Here is a 27,542-nt window from a genome sequence, read left to right as displayed (position 1 = left end):
GTTTTGCCTCCATTTCAGTGTTTTCCTTTCATAAATTCCATATTGTCTGCCCTGACTTTGCCTACACTTATACTTCTTCAGCATCCTCCCTTTATATGGGATGGCATCACTACAAGATAGAAATATATTTTCATTAATAGGACACATCAGTGGCTTTTTAGGGCAGTATGTTGGTCAAAGAGGTGAAAGGAAATATCTTGGTGTGAGCATTCAACAAACACAGGAAATAATTAAAGTATCAAACATTTGTCATCAGAGGTCAAAGTAAACCATTTCGTGTTTCTTCTGGAGTGTTTAGATTTCATGACATGAGCGAAAAAAAGAAGTTAGAAGTGAAGGCTGAGCAGCAGTGGCAGTAAACAGTCATAACATAGTGGGGAAATCCTGCATTTCTCAAATAGTGGGTTTGTGATAGAAACACATGTTATATGAACTCTCTTTGGCAAGAAGATTTGTGGTTTGTGATAATAGCAGGGGGAAAAAAGAAAACAATCTCTGCTATCCGCTGTGCTCTGGTTTGTTCCGTCAGCAGATTTAGTTAAACTTGGACAGTCATGAAGATGATATCAGCCAGGCCCAGAGGCTGTTGGTCTGTTGTTATATATATATATATATATATATATATATATATATATATATATATATATCATACCAGTAACACAAATGAAGAGAGCAGATTTAATTTAAAAGATACAATCCATGATTTATTACAGAAAAGAGTGATATCCAAATTATTTTATGTTACATTATTTTTTATACATTTCAGTATGTTTTTACATGTAAACAAGAACGAAGTAAACAATTTTATTGATACACTTCATGTCACTTATGATACCATCCTACTGTACATTTAAATGTAACATCACTGTGCTTCCACATCAAGTACATGACTTGTTCAAGCACAATCCTATTAGGAGGCATAGCATGGAACAGAAAGCTTAATCCCTCCCTAGACTGCTATATTTTCAGAGATGTGCAAGGTCATGCCATTATTACTTATTATGCAATACCCATTTTGTGCTATCGCCAACAGCAGAAGGCATGAAGGCAGCCTTTCCACCACTGTGCCGCATTTGTGTTAGTGAGAAGGTCAACCAAAGCTCTCAGAAAGGAGAAGATAACAGAAAAAAGATTAGTGGCTGGTTAAGTCAAACATCCAAGGCCAAATTCATTCGTGAAATTACCCCTATCCCATTAAGTTAAACACGTCAGCTGTTAGAGGGTAAACAAAATTTGAATTCCCATTGAGTGTTCAAAGAGCAATCTGAGGTCAGATTATATAAATTAGTCTGGAGTCCAAGCTTTTATTTAGAAAATACTCTTTACAATTTAAAATTCTGCCACATCAAGAAACATTATGTCTTGTCCAGGCCTCCAAAAAGGATCAACACCGAAAAAGGGAGGTGATATGTTTAAAACGCTGTTAACAACTCAAAGCAGACGTTAGGTCATGCATACTTTACAGTACAGATGTACCAGTACATTTACATCCGCGTCTGTTCAAACTCAAAGGATAACAACATGCATAGATTTTCAATGTTCACATAGCAGACAAGATATCCTGAAAACCTGGACTAGTTTTCTAAGTATTGGAATGAGATTTAAAAATTGTGAATTAAATCATTATGATCAATTGATTGAACACTGTGAAAGCATAATTACTTCTTACCAACGACCTGCATCATATGACTCCATTTTGAACGGTGTGATCTGCTCTAATATACTTCTGTGATTATGCAAGAAAAGTCAAAAACATGCTTTTAACTGAGTGTGCACTATAGTCATGCAGATGCACTGCAGTGCAAAAATATATGTCTTAAAAAGCAGGACACCTTTAATTGCATCTTAGAAAATATAAAACATTCAGAAGACACCTGAGAAATGCGGACATTACTTTGTTTATCTAAGGGTGAAAACAGGTGAACTCATACTGATAGCACAAAATAAAAAGTATAAAAACATTACATACATCATAAAATGTATATACAGAGAACAGCAAAATAAATAAATTTAAATAATGTACAATTCTTGTAAAATGAGAAATAAGTTTCAGTGTTGTGCAATGCATTCAGGGAAGTTATATTCTTTATCTTCAGTTGTTAGATTCATGTTTACTAAATCCTAATAACCATCATATGATCAACATGACCTGTACTGAAGCTCTTGGGCCAATGTTAAAGTTCTCATCACCTAGAACAGAGATCTTCAACAGGGGGTCCTCAGAGTCACTGCAGGGGGGCCTCCAAATTATTGTAAATTTTTGAAAGTTTTTCAAAACTTAAAAAGTCTTAACATGAATCCAACATATTATTATCAAATATAAATCACCACCGCTTGTTGGCCTATGGGTAAGGTAGTCACTAAGGCCATCCACAGTTAATCCTAAGGATTCACTGTGCCACATGTATGTTTAACAATAAAACATGATTTATGAAATCATGCCAACCCTTATTAGGCTACTTTAATAGCTTAGTATTCTATGGACTAAAAAGGTATGCATAAAGGCTTTAGACCGCCCTACACGTTATTGTAGGCCCAGTTAATTTTATACAATACATGTAGTAGGGGGTCCCTGCTCCATCTCTCTTTCAGTCCTTGGCTTAAAAAACATTCAAGACCCCTGACCTAGAAAATAGAAACCCCCTCATTAATACTGTTCACTTCACAACTCTCTATCTCAACATGAATGAATCAGGAAATAGTTATGATTCTGACTCAGCCTCACAGATGGATGCGTCACTCATGCTGCCTGTTTTCCTGAGTTCCCAGACACATGCTGCTCCATGACATCAGAACTGACCACAATAAAATGTCATGACTATGACATTTTAAAAAAAACAACCAATTTCTCAGTTTCACATCAGTAAAGGCCAGGAAGCAGCCAAAACTGCATCTGACCGTGTGCTTAGCAAAGGACTAGAACTGAAGTATGTTGGTGTACTATATGAGCGAGAAACAGTGGTTGGATGTTCTTTGCAAGCTGAACATCCAAGCCACAGGTATGTCGAAGTGATCCAAGTTTCAACCACGCTTCAGGGCTTCCAACAACAAATGAAAAACAGGCTGTGAGCGCAGAACGGAAGAGCAGATTTGTGGCTCCTGCATGCAAGTGTTTACATTGTTCATGATGGGAGTCATGTTACAACGTATACCGTGTTTCAGAGCCATTGGCTGAGACCCAAGCAGGTACTGTGGTACTGTGGTGTGACTCAAATCCAAAACAAATCCTTACAGGAGAGTTCAGAGAGTTTACAGAAGATCACACATTAGAACCATGAGAGAGAATATTTCTTGCACTTAAAAAAGCACGTGCAGCACAAACAGGCACTCGTGATGTTGGTGACACAATTGTGGTGCGCACAACTGTAGGCACAGTCAAATCACACTAAGTTCACATTTCCTCAACTCAAGACAGTCAAGCTCAGTAGTACCACAAACAGATAAACACACAGCTCACATCGAGTACAGACACACGTGAACCAGGCATCAAGACAGGGACTTTCTCTGTCAAAAGGTACAAAACAATATTACCATGCACTTTATATAATTTCATAGAGAATTCTTTGACAAATTTTCTGAATGGATGTTCACATCCTCCACAATGAATGCTGTTACTTTTTTCTTGCCGCAAATATTAATCAGCATGCTTCAAGGGCAATATACAGTCGCTTTGCAAAAACAGTGTCCATTATATTTTGTAGCCACATCCCCAAAATCTCTTTTGCAACAAGAAACGCTAAGTGCCACGGTACCTCTGCCACATATAAGGAAAAACACGGCCATGATGCGAGCGGCACCAAGAAGATTCAAAGCGGAGTGCTAGCTGCCACAGAGAGAGAGAGAGAGAGAGAGTGCAGGATGGGTGCCAAAAGGGAACAGCAGTGATCTGCAGCCCTTGATCTGCATAGTAAACATTACAATTGCACAGGTTTTCCCAGCGAAGCCATGACACAGCACACACCCAAGAGGAACCTGATGGAGGAAGCCAGGTAAGGGATGGGCCAGGGCGGGCAGGAGAGGGTCAGAGCCAGAAACTAAGAGCAGCGAATACACTGGACATGGAACAGATGGCGAGGGAGTGGTCAGGTTCAGAGCCTGAAGCCAGACAGGTTTGGGGGAGGATCTGGTTACTGAAGAGGGTGTCTTTGGTGTACAGAATCAGCCGAGTGAAGCCCGGCTCTCAATGTTAAAACACATAAATAAGCAGGCAGGGGGAGGTTGTGCCTGTGAGTTGAGGGCTGTGCGGCGTGTAGTGGAGACATGGGGGTAAAAGCTAAGGCCACTCGTGGTGATAACGCCCTCCGTTCTTCTTCCTCTCCTTCTGCAGGTGCTCCAGTTCTGCTTCGTACATCATCTCCTGCATCAGATACTTTTCCCTCCTCATACGATCGCAGAGATCCTTCGGCATGTCCGGAATGAGGTATGCTATGAAGGATTTGATCCCATACACCAGATGCTGAGAAAAAGCATGAATCATTTATGAGTTACCTTCCACAGGACGGACACGTTTTAGTTGCCAGTATTTGCTGCACAATTGAATAAGCATGCAAAGCTTAACACGGTCATCACCACAATAAAGAACTTTATGGGCTCTGTCATGTTTATAGGTGTATGTTATGCCAGTTGTTCTCACTATACAAATAAAACATGATGCCTTTTGTTTAGCTGGACCACCATGAAATTTAGCGCTTTATTTTGTGTTAATTTAACATGGACAGCACATAAATTAATAAAGTAAAAAAAAACAGGGGGATTTAGTTTTTCTGGTAAACACACAAATAAAGAAATGCTGACAGACCTCAAAGACGATGATGAAGGCCAGCCTGGCAGCCAAGACATGCCAGAACTGCAGGGTGAATTCGTACGGCACTGAGCTCCATGGCGGCGCTCTGTAGTCTCTGTACCTGCAGTATCTGAACTGGCTGCTGTTCTTCGTCTCCCCCATGTCAAACACAGACAGGCTGCTGTTCATGTAGCCTCGCAAACACCTGAGGGAGGGAAGGAAAAGCTATCAGACCATAACACAAGCCGGATGTATCTAAAGCTTACACATTATATTTAGTGCTTACTCATCCTCATGGTGGTGTCCCTTATCAACACACGGGCCATATTTGAAGGCATAAACAAAGCGGGGGATGTAGTCTGAGGTAATGGCGATGACAAAGGCGTTGGTGATGACTGCCAACACACCGATACCTTCGAGGATTCCATGCCAGATACCTGACAATCACACCAGAGGACAATACACATTTTTCCCGACTTTACAAAGTGTAAAAGAAGACATTCAGTAACATGTTTAGAAACCTGCTTGCCTTCATCTACAACACATTTTAACTGAAGTTCTGTGTGCATTCAAGTGCATTAAGCAGAAGATAATGATAAACAACTGAAAAGGAAAATTCTACCCTTCAGTTAATAATTTACCAGAATGAGTTTGAACAGCCTACTGAAAGGGCGAAAGGACATTTAGTTTATATACGCATAAACAGGCATATAACCAAATAGTTTGTGAACTGTGTTACTCTAAATACAGCACGTTTTTTGGTCAGTGTAGAAACATCATCTCTCTGCCTTTTCTGCATTAGTCTCTGTATGATCCGTAAACGTCCGTTTAAACCTACAAAGGAGCTTTTCTCTTTGATTCTGTGCAACTGAAATATAACATGTTCATTACAGCTGAATAAATTTTAAATGTTTCAGGCTGGATTGTTCCTTTAATTACAGGGCCACATGCCACAAGAAACATTTGGTCATATATTATATGGCAGTTGGAGGGTGTTTGTAATCATATGGGGAAGGAGAGGTGCAGCATATGGTGTTACAGACGCAGAAGATATGGGAACATATCCATCTCCATAGGATCGGAAATGTTTGGTTTCCAGAATGTTTTACTGTTGGAAAAGTGGCTTTGATCTAAAAACACATCAATCAGTGTGTGTGAGAGACATAGAGGGGGGTGTGGTGGCAGTCAGAGATCACACAGACCTATGTCAGTGGCTCGAGCAGGCATGGGTCTCCTCCACTGAGTGACAAACTTGTAGGCGTCAAGACGAATCTCGATGATGTTGTTGAGCAGAGCCAGGAGAGGAGCCAGCGGGAACGCCGCTACAAAGATGGTGGTGAAGCCAAACTGGAGAACTGCAGATAAAAGAACCGTTTGGATGAACTTCAGAGGATGTCCGTCTCAACTCTGGCACAAACAACGTACATACTTTGAATGTTTTCCTTCCCTCTTCAGACAAATATAACTCTCAAAAAGAGTGTAATGTTTTACCCATTTCAAGGTATTCATCCACCAGTCCATGGGTGTTCATCGGCTGCAGATTCCAGTCTTTGTCCCACTGCGGAAGCTGGGCTTTATTCTCTACATTCTGCCCTCCACCACCTACTTTCTTCATCTTTCTACGAGACCACCAGTTCTGCAGCAAGCTGAAAACATAGCAAGTAGCTAACTGTCAACTCAAAACATTTATTTCCGACAATTCACTGAGCACTGCAGGAAGTCTTTTACTAAGCCCCCCACAAGAGAATTTGATGTGTTCCTGCAGGAGAAAAAGCCTTTTCATATGTTAATGAGCTAAAGGATAAAAAAAGAAAATAATACTACACAGATATTACATAAGGTTTGTAAACTGTCAATCACTTGAATTTGCAGCAAAAAGGATTAAATGTGGCATTTATGGTTCATAGAGAAAGAACCACATGATTATAATAAAATATTACTTACGGATAACCGAGCTCCATGAAGTTGTTCCAGATTTGTTTGAAGAACATGATGACTCCCATTTGCAGGCACAGATCAATCAAACAGCCACTCGGGTGACACTGAGGAAAAATATATTTAAATAGCTAAAATCCATATTTCATGCCCAATAATTCAAAGCCATGAGCGAATCGTGATACACAACTCATTCCATTCTCATTTTTTGATCATTACAATTTAAAATCCCAGTAATTATGTGGTAGTCATAGTAATATACAGGCGGATCATTAGAAATATGAATTACATGACAATTCTAAATATATCCTAAAACAGAAGGCAATAATCAGCGCACTTATGGGGATGCCTAATTACACTCACCTCCTCCAGTCTCCATCGATTAAAGAGTTTATTGTATTTTCCAGGCCTGCCAGCAAACCTGAACAGATTAAGATTGGCAACATTAGCTGCAAAATTCAATCAGAGGAAAACCAATAAAGTCTGAGCATGAAAAAAAAAAAACACTTAAAAGGTGCTAATTATGTCCGATAAACCACAGCTTGGTTACATTTTCAAGTCAAAGCAGTTTTTGTAAATGCTGAAACATTAGGTCCAAAAAATAACTATACAGTGAGAAGGGAAAGGATTCTTGGCAAATGTCATGACATGGGAGTTTGAAACAAAACATCTTTGCACAATCACTCATTAAATTCACTGTAAACAGGAACTCTAGCGTTCATGGCAGCCAGCCTACCTTCCGAGAAAGAAAGCGATGTAAAATGTGGAGCTGTTCAAATTTACAAACTGGAACAGGAACATCTTCAGAGAAAAGCTGTTCTCCCACTCAGACTCTGTCCGTGGGTGCTCTGAGGAGGGAGAAACAGGGGTAATTTGGGGTGAATAGGGGAGAAAATAAATGCTTGCCAACCATCTGGGAGGCAAAAGATAATAAAAGGTATAAATGCATGTGGCATGTGAACAACACTCACCTAAATTTGTCAGCAGATAGGCCACCTTTTCATACACCTGACAAGATGATAGTACTCATAAGCATCAACAGGGAAAATGTTGAGGAGGATAGTGATCATGAAAAACAGGAATCTCAGCACCAACAAAAAAATAATGAAATGTTGAAACATTGAAACATTTGTTGGACAGAATATGTAAACGTGCCAGATGATGCTTGTCCAGACACCCACCACGTTGAGAGACATGATGATCATGAAGTTGATGCAGACGCCGGTGCCAGACGTGGCAAACTGCCAGTTCTTCTTCACAAAATTCCAGTTGAAGGACGCAAACTTCTCCATCGCAATGAGACGGAATACCACCACGGCAAACACGGCTGTCAGAACGAGGGAAATCTGAGCAGAGATGATAGAGAGAAAGAGGCATAGAGGAGGGGATGTTATGTGTGTGTGTGTGTGTGTGTGTGTGTGAGATGAACACTTCAGTTTAGGGTTGTAGAGGTTTTATCTTATAATGAACTACGGTGCAGCATTAAATGGAAAACCGATTGATTGAGAAAAAATTAACTATTTAGGTAAACACTCATTATTCAAATGTAATCGTTAAAACAGGAGAAATTAGGCTGTCAGAAAGGCCCAATCCACTATTTCCTCTCAATATGGTTATCATCCAGCAGGGGGAGATGTTATGCCACTGCTGGCACATCATAAACGCTCCAAACGGTGACACACAAAATAACGGTGATCTCACTCTGAGCCTGAATCCCAAAAGGGGAGATTATTCAAAGATCAAAGGGTTTACCATGAAGAATATTCCGGACACAGACACCATGAGCCGGCTGAGTTTGTCTGTGAAGGGCTGGAAAGGCTCGGGCTTGCCAGAGATGGGGTTGACTCTCTCCACCCCGGAGTACTTGGCTTCAAACTGAGGCCTCAGCTCCTCCTGATTCACAACACATCCAGTATTAACTATTGAACTGTGTATTCTTCTTTTTTTTATATCACATAAGCAGTGTCAGAAGAAGATGTGCTGCATGAACTAAAATTGTGAGGTAATAAAATGGTTTTTGATTCATTTATTTGAGGATATTGCTGAGGTACCTCTTCCTCCTCCCAATCGATGAGATCCCAGTCATAAGTCAGTTCTGCCCTCCTCCTTTTCCAGAACTCCAGGAATACTGTGGCTGCAGAGGAGATCAGGAATCAACCATATTATTGATCAACTTTGATATGTAACACACAGTATGACTGATAATCATGAGACTGCAGAGGGCCATTCACTGTGGACACAATGCAGAACGAAAAACACCACATTGCGGCCAGACATCCTGAGTGAAACGCAGGCTGCAGTGATGTGCATGGGTTATTATAGAAATTGATTACAGCCATCAGTTCACAGACTGCTTTGTTTCTGTGGAGAAGTTCAAGAAAAAAGTGGCAACAGCATAGGCTTTACATGTACAATATTTCACCCCCCCCAAGTTGTGTCTTTGTGAGTTCCATTTCGTGTTAAAAGAAAGACTTCAAAAGTGAAGCTTTCTGTGGGCAGAATTCACTCTGGAGGCATTGTTTCCTTTGTGTCGGACTCTATTGTGACTTGAGCTGTTGGTAATCTTTTTTCTGTCAAGACTTTTCATGTATTCCGGTTTATTACAGATACATAACACCAGGGAAAAAAGGCTTATATAAAGGCTGAATGGCACGCACACTTCAAAATCAACATTTATGTGGTTCAATATATGTGGAAAAATGTGTGTTAGTAGTATTAGTGCAAAGGCAATGACAGATGGACCTCACCTCGGAGTCAGTGGAAAAGAAGAGTGCAATCATGTATGTTCTATGATGGACAGCACACTGTAACACTATACTACTGAATCAGCCCTTTTGTCAGTTTTCATTAGACATACATATTATACATGTGGGATTTTGTTGCAGCGGGAGGAACGGCTAATGAAAAGTGACATGAGTATTCGATCAGAGCTGTGCAGCCTTAATACAGCTCCGTTTTTTCTTTTCTTTTTTTTTTACATCTGAACATATTGCATTTGTTTGGAGCTGAAACAAAGAGTCAATTAATCAATGAACAGAAAATAATCCTTAACTATTTTAATAATTTAATTATTTTTCGAGCAAAACTGCCAAACATTACTCAATTCCAGATGCATTTCTTCATATTTCATATTTTATAGTAGAGTGAATATTTTATGGTTTTAGACTGTGGGTGAGACCAAAGAAGCAATTGCATAACATCACCTTGGGCATTTGGACATTTTTACTATTTTGTGGCATATTTCAGTCTACCCATTTAATCAAGAAAATAACCAGCAGATTAATTGATACTAATTAAACTAACTTATAGTTAGCAGCCCTACGTGTGTAATTTGGTAATACATTAAAAGTAAAACTAAATGATTCCAGTGATGAAGATAAATTCGGGACACACAAAGAAATTGTGACCTTAAAAAGCTCCAGAATATGAATCCTCAGTCAGAAAAACTTTGACTGCTGTTAAAGATGTTGAAGTTTAATATAGCTTGACCCACTTTTGTTTCAAGAGAGAGAAAAGCAGCCTTCTCAGATGCCTACATTCGCTCCCTTGGGCTAACCAATTTTTCATCTCTACCTCGCACACAGACGCTTACACACAGCAGACCTAGAGTGCACTCACTCAGTGGCGCAGTACTGTTACTTTGGTCCACATTGCCAAAAGCAAGGTTCAGAGCTGCAGACCTCAGCCAGCGAGGACGGCTGTACCTCCCTTGGCTCTCTGGCTCTCCTTGGACTTCATTTAGCACAAACACAGAACACAATGTGCCAAGTGCTCCCTTTGGGCACAGGTGATTTTTTACCATGCTGGCAGATAGATGGATCTGGGCCAGTTGCTGCTCATACTCTACATTACCAAGATATTATGACTGTGGGAACCATAGCTGCAATATACCGCTATCATGGTGCAGTTCTACAGCCGAACGATACCGTCTCCCCCTGGAGAAATGTTTAATTATCCTACTAATTACATCAGGACGGCACTGGGAGTGCAAGTGCAGATGTTCAGTCAGAAAAACCTGCCAATGATTTATTGCTGACAAATGTATTACAGAGTGAAGATCTTCTTTATTTGCACTGCACAGTGTTTACTGTATTGAATTCTCGGTTGAGAAGCTTAATATGTTTGGAGGAGTTGAGAGGAGCGTGGAAGCATGAGCACTGACACACTATTGTATAAATAGATTTGAATTCCAAAAGGGTTTGTATCAAGCAAAGCACACAGTTGATATAATACAACAAGTGTTCGTAAAATTAGGAAAAGGGGACAAAGAAAAACAGCATCCACCTACCCCAAATAGCCATGAAGATGGCAAAGAACACAGTGCCGCCATTATCAAACAGATGGGTCACCTAGAAACACAAGCATATGAATGGCTGCTCTGAAAAATGCTTCCTGAAATGTTGGCATGAAACTGAATTGATATATTTTTAACAGCTTCACTTTGGTCAAATGCATGTCATGACTTTGTGTCAATACCGTACTTCAGAGTTTCTCATCCTTGAGTTTGGGGCCTCACATGAAACATTTCATGCAGCAATAGTCGAAATTTAGGGAAATAGGCTTTTTTGCTTTCTTCCCGAGAGTAAGTTGTGAAAATTTATACCACTCTCAAATCTATATGGTAAATTTGAAGATACAGCCAGCAGCCAATTAGCTTAGCATAAAGACTGGAAACACGGCAAAACAGCTAGCCTGGCTCAGTCCCAAGGTAACAAATCTGGCTTATAGCACCTCTTAAACTCACTACTTAATGTGTTATATCTCGTTTATTTAATCTGTACAAAAAATGACCTGTACAAATGCTAAATAGTAATAAAAATTGTTGGACAGAGCAAGGCTAGCTGTTGGCCTGTTTCCAGTCTTCATGCTAAGCTAAGCTAATCAGCTGCTGGCTGTAACTTCATATTTAACAGACAGACATGAGAGTGGTGTTGATCTTCTGACTCAACTCTTGGCAAGTAAAGAAAGTAATTAAGTGTTTTTCCAAAAATGTCTAACCAAGCCATTAAAATATATATATTTTGTTTCCATATCTTCAATAGAAACTGTATGAAATACTTTTCAAATGCATAATTATTTCAATATAATCCATTTAGACCTCCAGGATCTCGGTGATAATGGCATACTCTAATTCAAAACTTTTAAACTCTATAGTTTATGGTGATGAGAGTTTTTGGACAATACAATTTTTTGCAAAAACTTTAAAACACGCTAGAAGAGACTGAGAAACTAACATACTGAAATGTTGTGACTACGGAAGAATACCAGAACAGCACTGACCTTCGCGTAGACACAACTGTCACTCAGTGTCCACGGCTCACAGGTGTCCTCACACATAGGACACATGATGGTAGTGTTGGCTTCACAAATCTCTTTACTAGTGAAGCAATAAATCAAGAAAGGACAGCAACAATCAGGAATATACATGTTTTAAATTACACATTCTAAATTAATATCAATACAAGGGAGGAGTGTGCATCTTATATGGTATGCAGATTGTGGGAACTGACCTGACTTGGCTGGAGTCCATAGTGAAGAGACCATAGAGGAAGACAAAAACGCCAACCAGGGCGGCAGGGATCAACATGCCGGTGTACCAGCCCAACCACGCAAAGTAAAGACCGATTTTCTCACCAAAGTACCGCCTGAAAGAGAGACGGGGAAACAGTGTGGTCAAAATTCCCCAATAAACTGTGCTGACTGTTTATTAAACCTGGACATGTTCACTTGCAGTAATGTTTTGTGTGTAGTTAGTGTACTTTGGGACGGTTGTGGTAGCCTAATGGATAGGGAGGCTACTGGGCTGAAAGGTCACGCAGTATAATGCTGTGGTGGGAATGAATCAATAACTGTATCTCCCTCCTAAACCATAGCTGTCGGGGTGTCCTTGAGTAAGACACTTATTTCACAACCATCAGTATTTCACATCTCCAGTAAAGCAGCTCAGTAGCAATTAGCTGTATCAGGCAACTGGTTCCTTGTTTCAGGATTGATACACTAGGTTTATCACTATGAGAGCCCTTTGCCGTTGTCATTTGATAGTTATTATAAAAATATTGATTAAAGCCGCTTTAAATACAATATATTACCATAAAGCAGATCTGCTTCTTTATTTGTAACATTCCCACAATACAACTGGAGACGATGGTAACAGTTTGATGAAAATCTCTGATGGCTGACACATATTTTAGAGCTGAAAGCAGGGGAAAACAAGTTAAAGATCTGTGATCAGAAACCTGTATATCTTTATAATTAGGGAGATGAACAACTCTTAATGTTCTATTGAAACAATACGTCCTGGATATGATCAAAGACAGAACAAGGCTCATTATCAGGACACTTGAGCTCATGTAAACATCCATAACGTCCTCCTAAATGGCCAAAAACAGCTCATGATGCGGTGTTGATTACCTGATGAGGTCCAAAGGCTGGTATTTGTACCAGATTCCCCAGCGGGCCCAGCGCTCATACAGAAGATGCCTGTGGTTCTGGGCACCGTGCGTCTTAATTGGGTGTCTGCTCTTGTAACCACCCTGATGAGACAAAGAGTCGGGAACTATCCCTTACAGGAAGAATTTAACAGTTTGAAAATTTGTAAATCTCAACAGCTTTTCAGCACAAATAAAAATCCTCTCACCTCATGAGGAGGAAATGCAGCCTCATATGTGTTGTTGCCCAATAACCGGTTGATACCTACAGTAGAATAAACCATGTAATGTCATAGGATGCAGAAATACCAACTACTGTAGAAAAGCACGAGGATGCCACATTAAAAATCATTACCAGTCATGATTGAGATATGGGTCCAATTAATTTAAACCCACTCTTCCAGTCATAACAATGTGTTGCATTATGCGACCATAGATATATGTCTATGTTATGTGACAAGCTGCATTAAACAAGCACATTACAAGCCTAAAACACTCAGGTCAGGTTAGAATTTCAAATAGCTGCAAAAACTTGAAAATAATCTTTTTCATTTTTTTACTTGGTGTAAAATCACAATAAACAGAATCAATTGGCTGCAGGCACTGTACTATATGAAGCAGTAATTAATGAAATGTTATTTTCCACAGGACAATATTGCATTGATTTGCATTGTCATCCCTGGACTGAAACTGTAGAGAGTGAGAGCAGGAGAAGGAAGGGGGGGATTTGAAAAGGATTTCCTACTCTTGTTGCGGACCTTATTTTTATTAAAGTAGAGTGGTCAACAGTATTAAAAAATTTACTTGAAATCTGTTCCAGCCCTTCAAGGCCAAACTTTAATCAGCAAAATATGTCGCGCTCAGACAAGATAATAGATGTGGGAGTAGACAGGCAGTTTGGTAACTGCTGATACCAAAAAACAGCCAGACGGAGAGGAGGAATCAGCTACAACAGACACCAAAAGCTCAGCAGCAGCCCACATTTAATCATCCCACAGCAAAACAACAAACAAAGGCACAATCCCCCCCACTACCTTACTGTCACTGCATTAAGCCAAATTAACAGCAAATCCAGTGCCCCTAATTGTTTTAGTAGTGATATAATAAACACAAACCAACCAGCAGGAAAATACAAAGATAAAAAATAAAGACTTATTGTGTCTTTTGTTCCTTTGCCACTAGTTGGCATTCATTGTTTTGGGATGATTCTGTAATGTAAAGTTAATGGTGAATAAAGCTATAAAATTAACAGAAACAAACTAAAATATTGTGCCCTGCTCCTAAACAGGTCATTATGATGGATACTTGTACATTATTATATATAAATGAGAATGGAAATCCCTCGACACTAATGTGGCACTACTAGAAATATTGTTTAGTATGTAAGGAGCAAGATGAGAAAACAGCGAGCGTGGTGCCTTACCCATCTTTAATTTTCCCTCCTCGTACTTGGTGCGCTGCAGCACATGATGGAGGATTCTGCTTCTGGTGGAATTGGAGAAGAAGGTCTCTCTATTGTTGATAGTGAAGCTGTAACAGCACACTCATTCAGTTATTCATCATGTAACAATATATCAATATCATCCAGTTATAGCATTCAACGAGCTGAGCACAAAACGACGCAAAGCTCATTAAAATTCAATTTGTGGTGAAAAATTTGTGTTCATTCCAGCATCGTTATTTAAAAAAAACGTCAAGGCTTCAAGTTTCGTCAAGTTTCATCAAAATGAAAATGAAACAACAGGAAATAATGTGGGAAAAACTAATCATTTCATGAACATCTGTTGTTGTATTTCGATATCTTATTTATGATCAGCTTGTCTTGATCGTGAGGGTTCTGACTCCCAATTATAAAATATACAAGACTGGTTTCTAATTCCACATCCAGAGCTCAGGACATGAATGGATGTGATGCATGAGAGGGGACAGAGCGATACAGAGCGGGATAACTATCAGCTATCACTACTGATACGGACGCTGCCATTATGTGACACTGAGTTTCTGCGGTGGCATGAAGGATTGTGTGCACGCCCTCCTTACTGATGCATGCGTGCTCTGCTGAAGGGGGCTGTGTAGCAGTCACTTTCCTCCAGGTCAGGCAAGGCCTCTTTGTCCAGCTTCATGGGATTTCTGGGAAGCCAACTTTTTATCTGACGACATCTCAGATGAAACCTGCTGCACAGACACATGGAGAAAACAGCATTAATAGCACAGAGTAACATGAAGATTGTTTTCATTGATTTGAAAGAGTGGCTCTGAACCTTTTTCCCTAACACAACCCTGACAAGCACATCACCTCACACCACTAAAAACAAGTTTACACACACACACACACACACACACGTAGAGTACACGCATGCATTGCAGGCATCACGCTGCAGACTATTGTTTTTCATTTTCATGTTGCTTGAGACTCCTGAACCTGAGAGTCACTCAAAGTAGAATTCTATTTCTTCATATTACAGTCATAATTTAAGACAAGTTCAAGTTTGAAGGCATGCACAGATTTCCTCAATTGTAGGTTCTTTAAATGTTTAATTAACTTATGAAATAGAAACACTAATAAGAGTCTACAGCCATACTAGCAGCTCTGTCAGTCTGTACTTAACTAACCGCTACCGCCAACATGCTAACATCCTCACAGTGTCAACACTAACATGCTAGGTAATGTACATAAAGTTATGATATCAACCCAGCGGAGCGGTCACCACCTGCACACAGCCCATTTGTTCAGCTTTACAGGGACGTGAGTTAGTGACAGACCATTAGTAAACACATAAAGCCTATTTACTACTCGGATCGATTTTTCTTTTAGTAAAAGACTGCAGGAGCTCTGAGGAAATCATAATAGCCCTCATTATTCATAATGACTAAGATCACTCTCACACAAGATTCAAAAGTGCTTTGTTCTCAGTTGGACAGGTGGGCAAGTGATTCTTGTCTGTGTGATCTTCGTCTGCTCGGTGTGTGTGTGTGTGTGTTCTCGAAGCACAACCACTGTTCAAAACAGAGCCAAAGGGTGGAAGCAACATGAGTCACACCATGTTTGCAGTTTAATGGATAAAAACCAGCAGTCCTTCATGAGCAGTAATATCACACTTCACTAACTGTTGCCTGTTCAAAGCTTTACAAGGGCTCATCCAATGCTTACACATAAACGTCTGCCATCATTGCTGTGGTTCAAACATAATTTCAGTTACCTCTCATCACTGGAGGGACAAACATATTAGGGTGGTTTTTTTATTAAGAATTTAAAGCTATAGTGCGTGTCTGTCGCCCGCATGAGAAATTCAAAGTAATGACAACAACACTGTCGGCGCATCCACATGATACAAGCCTTCCGTGATCGCACACGCGCCCCAACCCGTCCTCCACGCAGTTGCTAGTAGCCAAAGAGAACACGGAGGATTAAAAAAACATGATGGACTTGTCAGAAAAAGGTAATTATCTTCACTCGAGCTTCTGCGTGGGAAAGTCACCGGACGACACAATCTTCTGAACATAGCCATACTGAGAAATACAGAGAGAGTTGTGTGTAGCTGATAGTCTTAATTAGCTTTGTAGCAACTCATTTTGGCAATGGCTTGAATGTAACGGACGTTCACTAATATCAAAAAGTTACGCACTAAAGCTTTAACAGTCATAAACTCAGCTTATCTGCTTTATAGTAGGGTGTGACTTCGACCAAATCTGATTGACAATGAACAAGTGACACAAACGAAGCCCACAACTTCATCAGATTTGTGACATCACCTTTTTTCAACTAAGTCCTGCCCACTTCAAACCAGTGAGAGGAGCACAAGTAGCACAAAAAATATATAGATTCCTTTTGTGAAATAGTTTCAAAGTTTGACAGAAAATGTTGAGTTAATTTAGGACCCAGATCACTAATAAAATCTCAATTGATAAAATATGTTTTTAGGGTCTTTGAAGTAATAATCTCAAGCTTGGTTTCTGTGGCGACATTACTGGGAAAAATCAGAAGTGGCACGTTAGTGGCACGTTTTCCATCACCCAGCAGTGGTTGGTCCGCCAGAGAAGGTAGGCGGTGCCAATGCAAGAGACTCGCTCTACAACTCACTTGTGTGTGAATCGGCTTAATGTTTTTCCCAATCTCTTGTTGCATTCCAGGCAACCCGTAACCCGTGAAAGTGCCCTGGAATGGCAGTCTAACCCATACTTACTACCCGTGAACTCGTACCAGATCGTTGTACTCCCAGTTACGGTTTTTGACGTCACACACACATAAACAACAATGGCGACCCCTGTTGATGCTGTACAGACGCCGGTGATTAACGGTAAGAAATAGAAATAGACATAAACAGGCAACGTAAAGTAATTCCTCACATTGTAATGAAAACAATACACATACGATTGTGTACCACTACAGGTTATGTTTATTAAATGAAGCTCAAAATATGTCGCTGACTAGAAATTGCTAGTGTCAGCTAGCGCTAGCTAACGTCAACGTTAGGTAGCCTAACCTGATCCCTGCCAACGGCATAACGTTTAGCTAGCCAGCTCGTGAGTCGTGAGTTGTGACTTGAAATCGTAACTTACCAGCTAAAAATTTATCTGGAACGCAGCATCTGCTAGCGTTGCAAGTAAACAGTTACTATGGCCAAACAAACAAAGACGAGAACGATGACTACAGACAATGAAAATTCAAAAACAAGTGAAAGTGAGATTCAAAAACACACTTGCAATTATTGCTTCTCGCCATAGGTGGCACCAAAGGGAACGAAACAGGAAATTTGAGATTTCAACTTTAAAGCAAAAGAGGGTTTGTAGACTACACATAATTAAAATACACATGCAGTATGTTAACCAAAGTACAAACAAAAGATGCTGCTATAAAAAGTATTTCAGTGATTTGTTGTTAAGACTGTTTCTATCTGAATTCCAGTGAGATTGGAGTCCTGTGCAGAGCTTGGACAACTCTTGAACATCACATCAAAGCGTGAGTGCATCTCTCTAAAAATAGTATGCTAATCAGCCTGTGCCGCTCCATTTACTTGACTGAAATATTACAAGTTTTTTTTTATAGAAAAGCACCGTCAAGTTTACAGTATTGTACTCTCAACAATGTGCCTGACGTGCAGGGTGCTGTGCTTTCTGAAAAGATTAATTAATCGCATTAATTTAAACAAACATTGCAACAGTCAACTGAACCTAATCAATGATTTTCAAACGATTCTACAACCATTTCAGTTATTGATACTAGTCAGTTAGTGCTGACACAGTGGGTGACTTTCCAATTTAAAATGTAATCCCAGACCTTACACATAGCGTTTATTTAGTGACAGTCTGTTAAAGGGTTGATTAGTCCTGGACTAATTAATATTCACTCAGTGGTTGGGTTTAAAAAGCACAATGATTGTTTGATTCAAACTTTCTCTGTTGGAGTTTCTCACTGAGGTGACTGATAACTTTAGAGTTAAAACAGCATCCACAGCTCACATTATGGCTAAAGCCCTGCAGCTGTGCCGCTCACGAATTTCATTAGAGGCAGTGAAGCATCCAGCTTCCTGCCCCCACAGAGAAACAGAGAAAAATAATCCAATACCTTAAATCTACTTACCTGCCCAGGGTTTTGCTCTTCCAGTCCGTAAAGTAACATTTTTTCCTTAAAGAATAAAAAAAGAAGTCAGAAAAACTGGATGAAGTTGCCAGCCACTGAAAAACTGAGCATCACACTTTCCAGAGTTTAAAGCTCAATCTTTTTTTATCTAACTACAGTTACCTGAAAGGCATTCGGATGTTCATCCGCTCTGCATATTTGCAAAGTGTATCCCAAGGAGCATGGACCTTCACAAACATGATGTCGTTGTTCGTCAAGGAGGGCTTTCAGATTAAAAAGTAACACAGGACTTTGAGAACTGAGTTGAGAAATCAAGGAAATGAAAGTCTTCTAAAACCAAACTTTTTTATTTGTACCTCCTTCTCCAGCATTAGACCCTCAGCCCGTAAATTCTTCTCAAAGGTGCACCTCTTTTCCACCTGTGGACTGGACTTCTTGTAAACCAGGATGTAGTCAATACGCTTTTTCCCATCTCGGAAAAACAGCCCAGAGGAAATAGCTGGTTTCTTTCCCTGAAGCAACAAGATTTCCTATATGAATTTCAGATGCAGGGATGCTAATCACAGGACTGATCATGTTTTAAGCTTCTTAGAGAGTCAATGACAAAATTTACTGTGTAGACAGTGCAACATTGGGAACATTAATGGCAATAATTATGGATTACTGGGAGCGTGGTACCTGAAGTGAATCTGTACAGGCCTCTAATTTAGCACGGGTGACAGGCTTTTGTAGCGGAAATGACTCATCTGGTTTTGTTTCACACGTCACCTCTGACTCCTCCACGTACTGATCCTTGCCATCCTCTGCTGCACACAGACAAAGCACGATCAGTGAAGACAGTTATTCAACTGGTGATGCACCACATCAGCATTAAGTCAATATTTTACTTAATCCAAGTGCCAAAATTGAAATTAGATTGGAGTTAAATCCAAGTAATTTCAATGTGGGCGCCAGCTTGAGAGCAACACCTTGATTAAATTTAATAGATCCATGCACCAATGTTGAAAATGGGCCAATCGCATTTCCTTCCTTCCTGAATCTTTACGCATCCCACTGACAAACAAAATAAAATTTTGTTAAACCCACACTCTGAGGCAAAACAAACAATAGAGACTGTACCAAGAAATCCCTTCCTAGAAGCACAATGTTTTGAAACCTTATCAGATTGCTTTTCTTTGCCACAAACAATAAGTCCGCCTAGTTGACGAGAAATAACTCTTTTGTAACACAACATATGGCTTTTCCATTTTCAGTGCTATGTGGTATTTACTGCCAATGAGGAGGACAGTAGATTTAGTGGGTATAACAATCCATCTGTCTAAATCGCTTAATACATGCATTTAATTGCATGACATAGTTTACACCCTATAGCTGTAGAGAGATGTATCATTTCCCAGGGTATGTGTGACAGCTTGGCTCATTTCTCTGATCAAATGTGTCTCTACTTCACCATCAAGTAAGCTTGGCATGACTACAGTCAGAATGTCTTTATACTGCTGTGTTGAAATCAAGTGTAAGAAATCTTCATTATACCAACAATATCAATGACAAACATTTTTTTATTATTAGAAATATGTCTGGAAAAAAACTGCATTGGTTAATTTTCTTCATTTAAATCATGGAAGCATCAAAACTTAACAGTTTCATTAAGTAATTGAAGTTAGAGTCTTAAACAATAATGTGTTGTTTTTAGTGTGGGTTAGCACATAATGGGACCTTGAACAGAAAGAATTAAGTTTGAAAGCAAAATCACTGTGACCTTTTTTATACTTTCTTTCTTAAGTTTTATTTTAATCTGCATCTTCCCTGATCCAGGCAGGGATTGGGAGAAAATCCTTATCCTTATCTTCTGTCTATTTTAAGATCACAACTGAGCAGTGATAATCTTTAGAAATCACAATATCTTTACAGAATAGTGAAAAGTCGCCATAGCTGCTTACTTTATGATTTCATTATAATAAAGCTGAAATGACTCAGAACTTTGGTCAACATGGGGTGCTGTAAAGAATCCAAAAGCAGTCTGAATTTACACTGATAGATCATGCTGTGTTTTCACACAGCAAGGAACCATGGGAATCTATTAAAGCGCCTCCAGTTTAAGGTGCTGCGTTACATAATTGTAGGCTACTGTAAAATGAGTACAATAACAGTAAAACTAAACATTTTGGGTTAAGTCTCCAACAGCAGTACATTCAGTTCAGACCTATCAAAACACATCGGTCAGTGTACACAGGTGGGAAGCTGTTTGGTCGGTCCTCGCTCTCTCCTTCTGTCTGAACAGAAACGGACCGGTTCATCAGATGTCTATTTTTAGCGACAAAAAAGCCACTTTCCACCAAAATAGCAACACATCACCTTGTGCTGCCTCATCTGCAATAAAACTGCATCTCCTTTCTCACTTTTGCACACTGCATGCAAATACTAAGGGGTCGGGCAAAGGGCGTGACTCAAGGTCACAAACATACTTTGACGGCTCCTAGGCCTCAAGGCCTATTAAGTCCCTTTGGTTGCTGGGATCTGGGGATTGGCTAATAAGGACTGATGATTGAGACCTGGATCGACTGATTGCTCACATGTACATAAATAGGAGTGCCTGGGCAGTCACTCTTCCTCTCTCCCTCTTCAAGGTTGCTTGGTTTGTTTGGACTTTGGGTTGAGTTACTTTTACGTTCTAACATTGCTACACCTACACACATCCATACACTACACACATTACTGATAAACTGATAGCACATTTACCTTTGTTTATTTAAATACATTTGATTTAATTGAGCAAACAGGTGTGTTCTCCACATTTTGTAATGCCTTTGAGCCAGGTCATGACACATACCAACATGTTGAAGTGCTGCATGTGCTCGAGCCCTCACTGTCAATGGCCTGTGAAGATTCTTGAAGATATTAATAAGACTGAATAAATTCCCCTCTCCAACAGGCATTTGCATTTTTACCAGTTCATACTGTGATGTATTGTTTCCTTGCAACAGCTTTTCCAACACTGTCTCACTGCCTCTGAAAGTGCACAAGACACATGTGACTGTTTTTTTTTTAAATGCGCTGTAGCATTATCACATTCTGCTCAATCAATATTGTGCACTCACTTTAAACGTCACCAACATGAAAATCTGTGTAGCAACCAACTCTGTTCCTGTCGAGTATAACATTAGCAGTAACCAGTAAGTTTGCATCACAGAAATTATGTGGATTTGCTGTGAAAGGTCTTTGTATTTTTTATATAGTTTAGAGACTATTATAGATCAGAGAAAAAGTTGCAATTACAAATCCAATTAGGCTACAGAGCCATGGTCGGGCCATAGATTCTATCTTGCACAAACCTTAGTCAGATAAAGGATTAATGAGTCTGGCAGACTAGACTAACAAATTAAACTACACCTCTGCCCCTGCACTCTCTCTGCTACTAGGGGATGGAGAGGGGGGATGGCAGGTTAAGGGGCATGCATTTTGGTCATTTTGCTAACAAGGGGGATAACATCCCTGTTAATCCCACCTCAAATGGCCTACTGCTTGTAGGTATAAAAATAACTTAAACACATCATGAAAAACCACTTCAATGCTATTTAGCATTTGCCAGCCATAGGAGGCCATATGAACAAAATAATGTGCAAAACTTGCAAGTGCATCTGAAAAAACCCTGCAAATTCTTTACATTTGTCTAAGGGAAACATAAAAAAAAAGTCATTTTTGCATCAAAATAGAAGAATACAAGTCAATAATTTCAAAACTAATGGCAATAAAAGGTATTTAGTATATGGCAATTCTGCTAATTGATATGAAACCTTTGACACAGAATTTGCAAGTAATTTACAAAGTTAAAATTATTTTTCATTAAGTCTTTGTTACTTTTACCAACCACTGCAGAAACCTCCACAGTAATCTTTAGAATCCACACATATTGAAGACACTCTCTCATGACTGAAGCATCTTATCCACTAATGGGTTTCGGAAGTCGTTAGTACAAAGTAAGCAGACTGACCTGTCTGCGGGCGCAGGAGGCTGCAGGAGGTGCTGATGCTCTGACTCAGACCCTCAACTTCTGGTTTCGGCTCTGGGCTCAGAGGCACAGACAGGAAGTGGTTGAGGTTGATTGGATGAGTCTGACTCTGGGCCAGGCAGGGCAGGCTGCGGCGAGATGGCTTCAAGCTCTTCTCCTTCAGGATCTCGCTGATGCTGGTGTGCATGCCTGAGGACGAGAGGGACAGAGGAAGAGGAAGGTAATTTTACTAGTTGTCGCTTTAAACATTTTTAGAAAAAAATGAGAGGAAAATAACAGACCCTGAAGATGAATCTTGAACTTTTTTTATTACATATGTATACATTTATATCATGTTTATATGACTGCATGCTTACTCTGATAAAACATATTTATATTTTAGTGAGAGACACTTGCATTAAGGGATAGATTGGATGAGGCTCAGCTCTTTGGTGAAGCTCTGCTGGGACGCACAAAATGAAATCTTACTGAAGTCAATAAAAAAAAAAAAAACTTATTACATAGGGAGGAGGTTGGTGGTGCTGCGACCTACAGCAGCTAATGGCATTGCCATGAAGGTATGGGCAAAGTAGTCAGGAAGAAGTGTCAGGCCATTATGGCTGCACTTTGCATCTGCAGGAGTATGATGCATGAGGCAATACAAGTCAAAACAGTTGATGAATGAGCCAGTGATAGGGAAGCATGAAAGGGGCTTTCCACGCCACGGGTTCATTTTAAGCCATACTCAGTCTGTTAATACAGTTGTATAATGCAGCTCTGAAGGGAGCTTCATACAGTCTGAGATAATAACCGTGATGATGTCTTCAGGTTTATCTCTGACAACAAGGGCTGGGCGATATGGAGAAAATCAAATATCACGATATCTTTGAATAAATACCTCGATATCGATACCGCAACGATATTGTAGTGTTGACTATCGGTGCTTTCACAAAATATTTACACAATGACATTTTTGATAAATAATCATCAGTAATGTGGGTATAATAACTAAGTGGGTAAAAGCAAATAATAGAACAGTTACAACAGTCTGCTAAGTTCATAAAATTAAATCACTTTACTGTAATGCAGCCTTTAAAACCAGGAAAAGAAAACACTCATGCCATATTGCGATATTACGATATTCAAAATCTAAGACGAAATCTAGTCTCATATAACGATATCTGGATAGGCTCTTAAGTTTGAAAGATTCCCCATGGGCATTAATCAGGCAGGGAGGGCTGGAGCTTGGCCCATACTAGGGACTAAAAGACAGGATGTATCAGCCTCTGCTGCATTCATTTTGACCATTCTTTTGAAAATCTGTCTCTTGTGAGTCTGCCAACTTTATGAAAGTGAAACACTAAATCACTGGAGTATCCCTTAAGTGAGGCGTATAATCTAATGCAAGTGCAACTTCAGTACTTGTGCACTAATGCAACACCCCATAAATATTCATATATTTATACAGTAGCTACATAATATTTTTAATGCATAGTTAGGCAGTACGAATGTTAGTAACTTGCTAAAGTAAACTCTACATGAACCCAGAACTGTTAGGTCTATTTGGCTGGTTAAAGCTGCTAGGGGCATGTTTTTATAAAATTATTGCTTTTATTGTTTTGTTTTTGGTGTTTGTTGGCTGGATTTCTCATCATATTATTTCTATCACATCATATCTCATCTTATCTTGCAAAATATAACAACAAACAAGAGTTGCTTATTTTTTTTTAAATGTCCAATAACAAAAAGAAGCGAGAAAAATGAAATGTCAGAAAACCTATTTATAATACTTAGTAGATCTAGTGCATGCACTGACAACAAGGGAGTGAGTGGGGAAAAAAGGGAGGGAGGGAGAAATCACTTCAGTCACCAACTGGTCCATCCATTTTATGGGCTACAGCGGCATTTTATGGGCTACAGTGGCGATGTCTGTCCTTCATAGTGGAGTGCATTAAAACCATCAGCGCTCCCCCTCCATCATCACACAGCTCAATACCTCAAGACAAGCCACATGATGGTACACCACAACATTTACATACATCAGTCGCTAGTGCTGCAACCAATTTACCAAAGATACAGCATTCACGTGTACCGTTACGTAGCCCGGCAGAGGTCATTTTCAAGGTTATTTCAGTAATAAAAGAGCAATATGGTGATAGTGGGGCTGACAGATTGTTGAATGACTATTTCAACAATACTGTAAGGATGAATTGTGAAGATAACCTCAAGAGGTTAATAACTATAATGAACGTCCAGCAATTGTGCCCGACCTTCACACCAGGCAGCAGCTCTCCCTCTGCAGCTCCTGACGTTTATTCATGAAATGAAGGCACTTCTCTTTCAAATGGGAACGGGACTTACTTCGCCCTCCAGTGAGGAATTCTCCCAGTAACCTTCCTGAAACAGCTGCATTGGTAATTCACTCTCTGCATCCTGAGAGTCCACACTCATGAAATTGATCCCACTGGGATTCCCCCGTGCTGTCGGGTGAGAAGGGAGCCAGTTTAAGATGTGAGCTTGAGGGCCCAGGGGAACCACTGGTCACGCTGTTTATTTCCTGTGCAGCCCCACAGTTATGAAATGAATGAAAAAGCTGTACAATGAGAATGCGTAAAATGCGGCAAGAGTAAACTTTAAATGGATCTATTTGTGCGTGTCAGAAAGTTAATCTGTCTTTAGGCTAACAACAAAGCCTGATTTCTCAGTGCTTTCATTATTTCTATAGTGTACACAAGCATTCAGTTCCCCTTTGCTGCTTTTCATATTTCAATCAATTTCATTAAATCCAATCATTATTGAGCAGGTTGTCAAGCTATCATTAAATAGCCATACTGTGCCAATTACATCTGCAATTCCATTTCAGAAATCAGAGATTATATGGTCCAGTGAGCAAGGTTTGTTTCTCTCAGCAGCAAACACAGCAACAACATGCTTTATGACTTGGCTGGTAAATCAGTGCGAGCTGTGAGCTTCCAGTCAAGAGGCCAGAAGCCTAAAGTGCCATCATTTCACAGTCTCTGTGGATTTGTCTGAAGAGTGGTTGCATATACCTGCCCACTTTTCTCTCCATTAGGCTAATCAATACAAAATGGCTGCTGTATATATATATTATCAAAAAGGTATAGCTAGTCTAGATAATCCCAACAGACATCGGCAAGGCTCAACATGTCTGAGATGAGCTAATAGGCCTGTAAGGGTGAGGATCGGTGGTCCCAAATGACTCTCAAATTTTTAAATAGACCCACAAATTGGAAAGAATTCAATTAAATTTCAGTGCATGTGTAGATGAAAGAATAAAATAAAAATAGTGGTCAAATCGCTTTAGCCTCTGTGGATATTAAAGATATAATAATGGTTATCTGACAATTATTGCCCATTGTATAAGTCTAGATAAGTATATAAAGGGTTCATCTAATGTGAAATCCTGTGTTTAATCTCGCTGTGCACTGGCTAAAACTGGTTCATCAGGAGAGTTAATCCTGTGTGTGTGTGTGCATGTATGTGTGCCACTTGGTACTGTTACTTGAGTTGTGCACAGTGAGGAGGGACGCAGGAGAGGAATAAAAAAAATAAAAAAACAGATCAAGAGGCACAAGGAGTGGATGCTCATTGTGAGGTGATGATAGGGAAAATCACCTCAGAGTTTTCTCTGCATCAGCATGACACTGGGCCTTGATGACAATCCCTGTGTGTGCGCTCACAAACACCCACTCATGCTGGACGAGATTCAGGAGAGGTCGTGATCCGGGATTTGAATCTCTCCTGTGCAGCTTGTCCATGACGGTCTTGTGATGGGAGATTAAAATGATTTTTTTGGTCTGTGCATGTGTGTGGATATACCACTGTGACTGCACACTAAACACCTAAAAATGTTGCTGCTTGTGACAAACGGCGAAAAAGGAGGCTGTGTTTATTCGTTCGTTATGCTCCTCTTAAATATTTCTGTCATAAAAAGTAAGCATTTATATAAGACATTATTTGCAAGGATGTTGCACAAAGTAGCAAACAGAGAATTGAGGTCAGTGGGCTGTTTCCCATCATGCCTCTGTGTTTCCTCATTCTATACCTTCAATAATTCACCCATGTTCAGCTCATAGCACTTTCAGTGTCACAGCTTTCAACTCAGATCAGGACCTTTTTAAGTACAACAAACATCATTATTGCCTCCCCCTTACAGAGTGCATTTCAGGGGATCCCTGCTATAAAAGACTGGGAAAAGAAGAAAGGTATAACACACACGTCCAAAACACTGCTGCGATGCGTTTACAAAAATTATCAGGAGGAGGCAGGACTGAGGCAGGCCGGCAGCCTCGCCTCCAGAAACCTTCTCTAAGCAATTAGAGTGTGTTTCATCCTCCGTCTGGCACCATATCAAACAACACATAGATGGAGTGGAGTTCACATGGAGTATTTAGAACTGTATCATAAGCAGCCACTGGATATTCAGCTTATATCTTATGTTACATGGTGAGTACTCCAGGCAAAGTACGAGTATGAAATAAGTGATCTCTGGTAACGATCACAGTGTTTACCATACATAGGTTCTACTTGGGCGCACCACACAGGTAAACTGAGACCCGCCCAGGTAGATACAATCTAAATTCAATTTTCTTTCCAAACAGCGGTGTATTTTTTACAGCGCACACAGACCAGCTGCCTCCAGCCCCTCCCCCTCGTGAAGTTGCGTGCATGCATGACAGCGTCAACGTTGCACTTGCTCAGAGAGCCTATTGTTACGTTAGTAGTAGCATGCTGCTGGTAGTCTTGCAATGGGATTAAAGGGATACTTCACCGATTAGCATTAAGCTTTGTATCAGTAGAAACCCA

The 27,542-nt window shown here is 40.0% G+C and overlaps 1 protein-coding gene across 5 annotated transcripts in view; it reads right to left on the bottom strand.

Moving 5' to 3' along the window:
* Window positions 1-677: 677 nt before the first annotated feature.
* Window positions 678-27,542, bottom strand: part of ano3 (anoctamin 3) — a 39,258-nt gene continuing 12,393 nt past the window's right edge. For 2 of the 5 annotated variants that reach the window (XM_039808696.1, XM_039808692.1), the window contains 24 exons: window positions 22,719-22,925; window positions 19,406-19,533; window positions 19,084-19,239; window positions 18,890-18,990; window positions 18,728-18,772; window positions 15,187-15,321; window positions 14,570-14,676; window positions 13,356-13,411; window positions 13,130-13,251; window positions 12,229-12,363; window positions 11,999-12,095; window positions 11,007-11,067; window positions 8,770-8,852; window positions 8,471-8,611; window positions 7,900-8,064; window positions 7,690-7,726; window positions 7,455-7,566; window positions 7,082-7,139; window positions 6,728-6,825; window positions 6,275-6,429; window positions 5,986-6,138; window positions 5,070-5,220; window positions 4,799-4,988; window positions 678-4,456 (listed from right to left, as the gene is read on the bottom strand). In XM_039808696.1, coding sequence (XP_039664630.1) covers window positions 4,274-4,456; window positions 4,799-4,988; window positions 5,070-5,220; window positions 5,986-6,138; window positions 6,275-6,429; window positions 6,728-6,825; window positions 7,082-7,139; window positions 7,455-7,566; window positions 7,690-7,726; window positions 7,900-8,064; window positions 8,471-8,611; window positions 8,770-8,852; window positions 11,007-11,067; window positions 11,999-12,095; window positions 12,229-12,363; window positions 13,130-13,251; window positions 13,356-13,411; window positions 14,570-14,676; window positions 15,187-15,321; window positions 18,728-18,772; window positions 18,890-18,990; window positions 19,084-19,239; window positions 19,406-19,533; window positions 22,719-22,925 — 2,876 coding nt within the window. In that variant the 3' untranslated portion in view covers window positions 678-4,273. The remainder of the gene's footprint in view (window positions 4,457-4,798; window positions 4,989-5,069; window positions 5,221-5,985; window positions 6,139-6,274; window positions 6,430-6,727; window positions 6,826-7,081; window positions 7,140-7,454; window positions 7,567-7,689; window positions 7,727-7,899; window positions 8,065-8,470; window positions 8,612-8,769; window positions 8,853-11,006; window positions 11,068-11,998; window positions 12,096-12,228; window positions 12,364-13,129; window positions 13,252-13,355; window positions 13,412-14,569; window positions 14,677-15,186; window positions 15,322-18,727; window positions 18,773-18,889; window positions 18,991-19,083; window positions 19,240-19,405; window positions 19,534-22,718; window positions 22,926-27,542) is intronic. The other 3 variants (XM_039808695.1, XM_039808693.1, XM_039808694.1) reach the window with 3 other exon arrangements.

Source organism: Perca fluviatilis, chromosome 8 (assembly GCF_010015445.1).
Source record: "Perca fluviatilis chromosome 8, GENO_Pfluv_1.0, whole genome shotgun sequence".
NCBI lineage: Eukaryota > Metazoa > Chordata > Actinopteri > Perciformes > Percidae > Perca > Perca fluviatilis.
The sequence above is the reverse complement of the archived record's forward strand: the minus strand, read 5'-3'. Positions and strand labels throughout refer to the sequence as shown.